Here is a 9,642-nt window from a genome sequence, read left to right as displayed (position 1 = left end):
TGTGTGTGTGTGTGTGTGTGTGTGTGTGTGTGTGTGTGTGTGTGTGTGTGTGTGCGAGTGTGTGTGCGTGCGTGTGTGTGTGTGTGTGTGTGTGCTTGCGTACTGTATGCATGTTTGCATGTCATGCATCAGTCAGCAGGGTCCACAGCACACAATGTCTTTCAGTGTATGTTTGGCCGGATCTGGGACAGTTGCTCACTGTCTGGTGTGTCTTCTCTCCCCCCCCCCTTCGTGTCCATGTTTTGACTACAATCAGGTTTTCTTCTTGATCCTTCAGTGAGCCAAGGAGCAGCGTACAGTCCTGAGGGCCAGCCAATGGGCAGCTTCGTGCTGGACGGTCAACAGCACATGGGGATCCGGCCAGCTGGTAAGCCCCTCCCACCTGCGTCATGTTCTACTGCATACCAGGCACCAGCGTAGCTGCATTACACCCACCCCCCGACCCCCGCTCCTAGCATATCTACTATAGTCCCCCCCCCCCCCGCACCAAACCCCATATCTCCTATAGAGTGGTGAGGTCTGATGTCACTTTGTAGGCTTAAATGTTAGCATCGCCACCATTTGGTTCTGGGTCCAAAATCCCTATGGGAAGAATGAATCGGATTCACGAACAATGCCGAAAATAAGGTCTGTGTTTAACAGAGACTCCAAGAAAAGAGTATGTCTTGTTCTAAAAGTTAAAACATATCATCGAAGATTGGTTTTGTGAATTTTGAAGCCTTTAATTCTGAGATCGATGCTGCTACTGCTATGCTAAACATTTTTGAAACTGGACTACGAGTGTAATGTCTTTCTGAGTGCCGCCATTTTTTACTGAGCTAGCTATGAAAATGCATGTGGAATTCACGTTTGTTGTAGCTAAATCTGTCCATGGGAGAAAAAGAAATCAGCATATAATATCTTAGCTACAAGATTGAGCTAGCTAAAGCAGTTTTGTGTTTATATACCTGTATGTGGTATATATTCAGATTTGGTAATCTCTCATCCTCTAGTGCTAGCTCAGGTTATGAAAAACATGGCGGCCATTTGACTGCTGTAGTCCAGTTTCAATAATGGTTACCTCAATAATGGTTAACCACTCACCCAGACAAACTGACAACCACATCTTTGTGAGGAATTGAGAGACGTGTGGGGACTCGCAGTATCTAAATGCACTCTCTTCGCCGTGACAACCTGCACTCCTTCCTTCCCGTCGTTACCCCCCTTAACGTAACCCCCTTCCCCCCCTGTGGAGTCTCTCCTGACCCCTCTGTGGACTGACCTTTGACCTCTGCTGACCTTCTCTGTGGTGTTTCTCTCTTGTTCCAGGGCCTATGAGTGGGATGGGGATGAATATGGGCATGGATGGGCAGTGGCACTACATGTAACCTCCATCTTGTAAAGCAACACGCAAAGAGAGAGGGGGAAGTAAGTAGAACTGGGCTCTTCTTCTTGGCTTCTCGTACCTCCACCCCTCCATACCTCCTTACCTCATTCCCCCCATACCTCAATCCCTCCATACCTGGTGGGGAAGTAAGTAGAACTGGGCTCTTCTTGGCTTCTCATACCTCCATACCGCGGGGGCCCACAATCCCCCTTTCACTAACCCCCCCTTCCGCCCTGACCATAACTCTACAACAGGCTCCCCCAACCCCCCCACAACAACAAGCTCCTAGTGTGGCGGGGCTGGTGTAGCATGGTGCTGGGGGGGTGAATGGGAGGACTGAGAGTAGTGGGAGTTGTGGCGGCGTGTCACGAGGCCTTCCCCTCGCCGTCCTGGGAGACGGAGGGGCGACTTGTGGCGCCAGACTTTTAACCACAACAGAAAGAGAAGGGGAAAAAAAAAAAACTCCTCCTCCAGCAACCTAGGCATGGCGAGCGCAAATGGATTCATCACAACAGAACCATCGCTCTCGCCATCTCCGACAGCCAATGCAAATGTTGGACATTTAGGGAAAAAATAACATCTCCAGGGGCCAGTCTGACGGGGGGAATTAAGCAGGCTCCAGTGAAGCGATAAAGAAGGAGAAGTGAAACTGTCCTCAGAGTGACATAAATCTGTCTGGCGCAGGATTGATGCCCAAATTATCTTATATGCAAAGACGGGAACACGGCAGTACGTTACACTCCCCAGTCCAGATATACGACCCCGGGTGACACGGACGATCCTTCACTGGGGGGTTGGTGTGAGGAGGGGTGAGGGGGGGTCGTGTTTTGATTATTTTTTACTGGAGGGGGGACAATTTGAGAGGGAGTTGGGGGGAGGCAGTGACTACCCCGACATGACACACACACACACACACACACATTTAGTGCTGGCGATATTACACAGACTGTATATAAAAAGGGGGATCTCTCACTCACACACACACACACACACACACGCACAAAACACTATGTCACACACACAAAACACTCTCTCTCTCACACACACACACACACTCACCCTCTCTCTCTTTCTCTCACTCATTCATTCACTCACTCACTCACTCACTCACTCACTCACACACACACACACATTCACTCACCCACTCAGTCACACACACACACACATTCACACACACACATTCACACATTCCCAGTGCAGCTAAATGGCGGCGGTCTGATTAAGCCGGCCATTCCACCTCCTGCTAGTGTCACACTGCTGACATTTCAGAAATCAAGACATATCGCATCCCAGCGGCACCGGGACAGAAGCGGTTTTATTTAACACCTAAACTCCGCTGCCCAATGAGCCACAATATAATAACACTTCCCTTGATTAAAAGAACCCTTTATATGGAAATGGAGACAGGAGTTTCCACAGGGTCAGCCATAGCAATCCTTCCAACAGAGACCATTTCACCACCTCTCTCTCTCTCCCTCTCTCTGTCTCTCCTTTTCTCTCCTTTTCTCTCTCTAGCCCTGTCTCTCTATCACTGTCTTTCTCCCCCCATCTCTCTCTCTCTTTCTCTCCCTCTCCCTCTCCTCCCCCTCCCGTCTCAGCTAATGGACACCAAAAAAAGGAAAACCAGCAGCCAATGTTCCCTAAAACAGCCATACAAAGGCAACATTTGCTCAGCTTGGCTAATTCTTAATACAGCCAGTATCATTCTGAGACTATTTAATTATGTAACATATTTTATGCTTCATGATCAATTACATTAATGGCTTTAATACACAGGAATATTATCCTCTCTTGATTAGATTACACAGCCACACAATATGCTGTATTTGGTAGTTAATTATGGCCAGCCATTGAACAGGACAGCAATGCTATCAGGGAGAGAGAGGGGAGGAGAAGAGAGGAGAGAGGGGGAGGAGAGGAGGGTAGAGGAGAGGTGGGTAGAGGAGAGGTGAGGAAAGGAGAGGAGGGGAGGGCAGAGGGGAGGAGAGAAGGGTCTGGTGTAGGCCTCCCGTAGCTGTCTTCAGATGGTTTTACCACTCCTGTTAATAAAGGGGGGGTAGATCTACTTAACAGAATGACTGCAGCTTACAAGACTCCAGATTACCAGCTTACAGTGTCAAACACATCTGCTGCGCTTCTTAATAGGAGCGGTGTGAGGTTATATAGAGGTGAGGGCACCCCCTTTGCCCCACTCACCCCAATGCCCACATTGATTTACTTATTTTATGGCCCCCATAGTGAGCTTTTAACAGACCACTGCGAAAAACACGTGCATTTCAAATGAACTGAGGAGGCAGAGAGACGAGTATTAGAAAATGGCATGGCTTTCAGCCAATGAGATTGGCCATTAATCTCCGCCTTTGCTGTCCTCTTTTTTTCTCTCCCCCCTCTCCACATCCCTACCTCTCCTTCCTCTCTACCTCTCCTCCTCCTCCTCTACACCTCTCCATCTCTCCTCCTCCTCTTCACCTTTCTACCTCTCCTTCCTGTCCTCCTCTCTTCTCCTCCTCTCCTGAGCGGGGGCCCTCCAGTGTAATTTCTTAATTGTGGTTTACTAAGGTAAAGGAATGTGGAGAGTGAGCATGCCTGGTGACCTTGCTGCGACCTCTGCCCCTCCTCTCCAGGGATAATCCCCCTGGGGGTCACATTACAAAGCGGTCCGGCCCAGACCCAGGCCTCTGGCTCCAGCAGGACCCCGGGCCGGGGCTCCCCAGGGTCCAGGCCTCTAGACCAGGCCTGTTCCCATACTCCAGTCCCAGGCTCCAGGGCAGGCCCCCCTCCCCCCACCTCCCCCAATGTCTGTTTACAACCAGCCGTTTTCTGAATGGGCCAGCGGAGGGAGGCAGCTCCGTCTCCATCGCCCGGGCACCATCAGGGAGATACCGACACGCTGGGGGGGGGGGGTCCTCAAAATATCAAGAGGGGTCCCTGCCGGTCCTCTGAGGAGACATCCGCATATTCCTCCTCCTCCTCCCTCCTCCCTCTGTCTACATCTCTTTCTCCCTCTCTCCCCCCGGCCTCTCTGTCTCTGTTCTGTAGTTGCTGTTGTCATTATCTTGTGAAGCCTCGCTCCCTCCCTCCCCGTAGAGAGAGAGCAGCGCGCTGTTTGGGTTACAAGTGCTCCGTTTCCGGTGAGGAGAAAGCCAACCCCGAGGAGGTTCAGCTCTCAGGCTGGCGTGTTGTGATAGTTAACCGAGCCCTAAATGATTTAGTAACTTCTTTAAGGGATTCTAAATCTAATATGTTCACAGTGGCGGAGCCTCGCTTGAGAGACGGGCGGTAAACCCTGCGGGGGAATTGACTCCGCCTCTAGAAGTATTAGTGGCGCTAACATCAACATGGCTGCCGGGCTCTCCTCATGTCCTCCCTGACTGTGGAGGGCCCGGGATCGCTTTACAACCTGAGAACGGACCACAACGCTGCTGGACATTGTAAACCAACCCCCCCCACCGCCCCCCCCCCACCCCCCCGTCACCTAAAATAGCACGGTGTAATGACTTTGGTTTTGCTCGCCGAAACAGAAGCTGTTTCAGTCAATGAAACCCATCTCATATAGAATATATAGACTGGAGATTGAAAACACTGTGATATTCTCTGGCTTGAGATGTTAGAAATAATGTTTGTATTGTTACACAGATAATAGGCTTACGTTGTACAAGCCTAACTCTCTCTCTCTCTCCTTCTCTCTCTCTCTCTCTCTCTCTCTCTTTCTCCAGGTCTGCCAGGGGAGTTCGTACCTCAGAGCGGCCCTATGGGCATGAGCATGGCCCCGCCCAGTTACAACCCCTCCCAGCTGCGACACGGACCCCCCCTCCACCATTACCTGCCGGGACCCCCCCACCACCACCACCCCCACCACCACCACCACCCAGCCATGCTGATGCACGGAGGAGCCCCCTCTCACCCAGGAATGACCATGTCTGCCCAGAGCCCCGCCCCCTCGATGACACTCCTTGACCCCAGCGTGGGAGGGCAAGGCCTGGACATCCACGCCCAATAGCATAAGGGAACTGTTACTACGACGATGACAACAACTACAGCAGCTACTAAGAGAAAAGAGAAACGTCAACAACAACAAACCCACCACCAAGATATTTTGAGACTCTTTTTCAGAATAAAAGCGAACCCTTTTGACCAGAATTAGAACGTCATAAACAGAATTCCAGATAGCTGTGATGATTCTTTTTTTAACTTGTCAATTTTGTTACTTTCATCCACCGGAGGACCAAGCTGACAAGAACACTTTGTAAAGTCTTGGGCTTTTGTTAAAGATCAACAGAGGATGTTTCAACGTATACGTGCGCAAAAAAAAAACACACGCATACTTTCAAACACACACACACACACACACACACACACACACACAAACTCCCACACAGTGATCGATCTTAAAGCGATCTTAAAAACAAAATCACTCTGGAAGATTTAAAAAAAGAGAAAAAGACAAAGACTCTGAGAGTTATAACTACTGTAGTATATAAAGTATAGACTAAACTAAGTTAAAACTTGTGCATTTTCGTTGATCACGATTTCTGTTTCCTGAGCTAGTTCTAGAATAAAAGGTGAACCTTTCTCTCACACTGTGTGTGTTCCTTCCTGGAGGAGAAGCAGCTTGGCGGCAGCACTACGAACAGACGATGGAACATGTCTCCACAGGCCAATCAGAAGATGGAACATCTCTCCACAGGCCAATCAGGCCCTGACCCCCAGCAAGAACAGGGCATGATGGGAAAAGGCTGCTCAGTGACCTGATCTCTCCAGAAGATTCAGTTTGAACATTGTTCATGCCCCTCTCTGTTTTGTTGGTTCATGAATGAATGTTGCCCTGTAGGTTGCTAGTTTGAATTCCCCAAGCACTGGATCGGTTGGTTTTATACATTTTTATTTTATTATTATTTTATTTTTTTGTATCCTGGACTCTCGTTGAAAGAGCCTATTGAAGGAAGCTTAATAGTGGAAAAGCAACATCCTGCAGCGCTTCTTCGCCTTTGGATCAACATTTACTTGCCATGAGGACGATACTGACACAATGGATTCTATGGCACTGGGAGAAGCAATTGATGGTTGATGCACCAAAAAACCTAAAACAAAACAACAAAAAAGATGGAAAAAAAGAACTTAAATTATGAACTCAAAGCTTTTGGAAAAAAGCTAAGAGAATATTGTAACAAACTTCGTACAGAGTCCAGTCTATTAATTGTTTCATGTTAGATATTCTATGTGTTTACCTCAATTGAAAAAGAATGTTTTTGCTAGTTTCAGATCTGCTGTGGCATTGATATTGTATGTCCATGAATTCCTTCCTTTTTCAGCACGTGTTCCTCACTAGATTAAATGCCGTCTCCCTTAAGCTTTGTCAAAAATACATTAAATACTTGTATGAGGACTGTGACGTAATGTTTAAAAGGTGTTCAGTCACAAATGCTGTAATAAATATTTCATTTTTGATTTTTGTTAGATTTTTGTGTGATCAACTGTGTTAAACATATAAACAAAACCTTATTCGAGATCAGTAGTAACAATGTAATACATTGTTTATTAGGAGGCTATTATCCTTGCACAGTAGATTCAGATTTTTTTTTAATCGTTTTTTAAATTCATTTATTAGGATTTTTCATGCCATGAAACACATTATTGCTGCAGTCCTTGGTTTCCTAACCTGTTAAGACTAATATTTGAAAACAACCCGAGGGAACAGTGCCAGGAGAAATTAAGGTCAGATCAGCTTCTCCTCAAGATGTGGGCTTCCCCTCCCCTGCGCTCTGACGGCCTGCTGACATCAAACTACGATGTTGATTTGATGTGAATGTATTATAAAATTAGGATTTCAAAATGGGTTTAAAATATATACATGCTTAACTCTAATTATGCCATTCAAATTAATTCTGAAATATTTTAATTCTTCTTCAATGAAAATGTGGTGAAGAGATGTGCAGATTTGTTTCTGAAAATATCTAATCAATGTCAATAGCATGCAACAGATGCGCTATCATCCCACTATGATCACAGGCCAAGACATTAGCTGCAAACAATAGACTATGAATATGTCCCTCGTGCTGGCTGCTTCAGCTGCAGATCTAGGTCTCGTGCTGTACTGTGGGACATATTTCCGCCGCTTCACAGCGACCCCTGCCGGTGAAATTTGACTCGTCCACGGGTTCACTGGCATTCTTTTGATATCTCTTTGCCAGTGTTTGCCCGCGGCCATAGAAGTCATAGCCTTAAACCAGAAATGACAATTTCACTCTGTGGCTGAAATCTTTTCTATCCTGGAGACACAGGCTGGAACGTAAACAGTGTTCTAGTGAGGGCATGGCTTCCCCTTGTGTTGGCTATTTAGGCAATAATAGCCTAGTTGTGGAACATAGGTTGCTTAATCAATTTTAATTACGGTCATTGTAGCCTATTCAACAAAACTAGATTAACAAGTACTACTACTAGGCTTCTACTAACAACAACAACAACAACAACAAAATAAGAATAATTATAATTTAAAATAATAATATGCTAATAACAATAATATTCATAATAACAACAACGATAATATTAATGGCCTATTATTATTAATAATAATAATATAATAATAATAATAGGCTAATATAAACTACACTATTTTAACAATAATAGCTATATAGCTAATAACTACTACTACTAATATTCTTTGGTATTACACCGTTCACTAGGCTGTTCCATGGACATGCATGTCCTTCAAATCATAGTTGAAAATCCGCAGAGCCACAGGCCTCTGCTCAGCCTTGTTCTCGCCTGTGGGTGACTGAGAGGACACCGCATTTTAGCAGCACATCAAGCATGTGAGCACCTTAAATACCAGATTAATTATGTTCACTTGCTTTGACGCTCAGAAATTTCTAAATACCCTAAACGCCGTGATTAATGTTCACATGTTTGGAGATTTTGTGCGGACGCGCTGAATAGTCGACTTTGAACTCGCACTCCTTTAAAATTGTACGCTTTAGATTTTTAATGTGATTTTTTTATGAACAAAATATTTAGCCTGTGTCTGTGGGATACTATTTGTGAGAAACTATATATTTACTTTGGACACATTAGGCATGTTCTTCATTCAGCTGCATTTGCCATTAACATGCTACTTTATAGGCTATATTGTGGCTAATTGCAGTTTTTAAATGGGATTAAAATCGGCCTGTATTTCATTTCCTAATTGTTTGGCCATATAGGCTATTCAGATAGCCTACAACATATTTGTTATTTGCCTACCTTCGACAGGTGGGACACAGTTTATATATTTTTAAATCCACATTTGCAACGCTATTTTGATGGTTTATCGTTTGGATTGTTTAAACGCTTAACTTATTGCATCGTCCTGTTAAATTGATAAAACGGAAGGTTTGTGCAGAGATTATCAGATGAAAAGAAGAGAAAACGCCAGGATTATTGTGGATGGAGAAGGGGGGGGGGGTTTTAATATTAATAGTTTTTTTCTACTCTTCTTTCCTTTTCTCCCTTTTCGGGGAGACAGAAGGTAGATTGGCTCTGCCGCTTCCCTTTGCCGATTCGGTTTGACAGGAATGATGGATGATCCAGCCGAGCCAAACAACCCCTCCTCTTCATCTCCCCGCTGTCAAAGCTAGTTCGGGTACTGCTGCAGGAATAAAATCAGGAATATTCCCCCTGCACCGCACAATGCTGCCGAGCCCTGTCCCCGTGTCTGCGCTCTGCGAGACGATATTATATATCCACAATACCCTGCAGAACACAAGGCAACATGTTAATAAAGACCCCTATAACCTGTGATAATATCAGGTCTTCTCAAGAGCACCCGGGAAACTGGCTTATTCGATCTGCGACACTGGCTGTGAAGCTGGTAGATAGCTACACAATTAGTCCTTCGAGTTTTAGTGCCTCTGCAGTTGTGGTTTTCTGCAAATAGCTGGTATTTTTAGATGAGATGCAGAATTGCATCTGTTGGCCTTGAATAAGTGTGCGTGCTGAAAGTTGATGCGTAGCCTCTTTTCCCTCTCAGAAGGCTGATTGGAACGGTGGTCACAAAATGGGTGCGTGGTGGGATTTCGCGTGCGCGCTTCGCCTTGCAGCTGGTCTCCACAAACCGCCTGCTTTTTTAGGGCGGGTTTCTCTCAGTGTGTAGGCTATATGTGTGTGTGTTCTCTCAGTGTGTAGGCTATATGTGTGTGTGTTCTCTCAGTGTAGACTATATGCCTCTGTGTGGTGTGTGTGTGTGTGTGTTCTCTCAGTGTGTAGGCTATGTGTGCATGCTCTCAGTGTGTAGGTACGTT

At 45.9% G+C, this 9,642-nt stretch overlaps 1 protein-coding gene across 5 annotated transcripts in view; it reads left to right on the top strand.

The window, feature by feature from the left end:
• The window catches only part of meis2a (Meis homeobox 2a), a gene marked incomplete at both ends in the record, with an annotated part of 97,281 nt that extends 91,915 nt beyond the window's left edge, over positions 1 to 5,366 (top strand). For 3 of the 5 annotated variants that reach the window (XM_084451442.1, XM_084451441.1, XM_084451445.1), the window contains 2 exons: positions 278 to 367; positions 1,309 to 1,387. In XM_084451442.1, coding sequence (XP_084307568.1) covers positions 278 to 367; positions 1,309 to 1,367 — 149 coding nt within the window. Of the gene's footprint in view, positions 1 to 256; positions 368 to 1,308; positions 1,388 to 5,082 lie in introns of those variants that run through there. The other 2 variants (XM_084451443.1, XM_084451444.1) reach the window with 2 other exon arrangements.
• Positions 5,367 to 9,642: the final 4,276 nt, after the last annotated feature.

The sequence above is a fragment of the Borostomias antarcticus genome (assembly GCF_949987555.1).
Source record: "Borostomias antarcticus genome assembly, chromosome: 16".
NCBI lineage: Eukaryota > Metazoa > Chordata > Actinopteri > Stomiiformes > Stomiidae > Borostomias > Borostomias antarcticus.
Note: the sequence above shows the minus strand (reverse complement) of the source record. Positions and strands in the feature narration are given on the sequence as shown.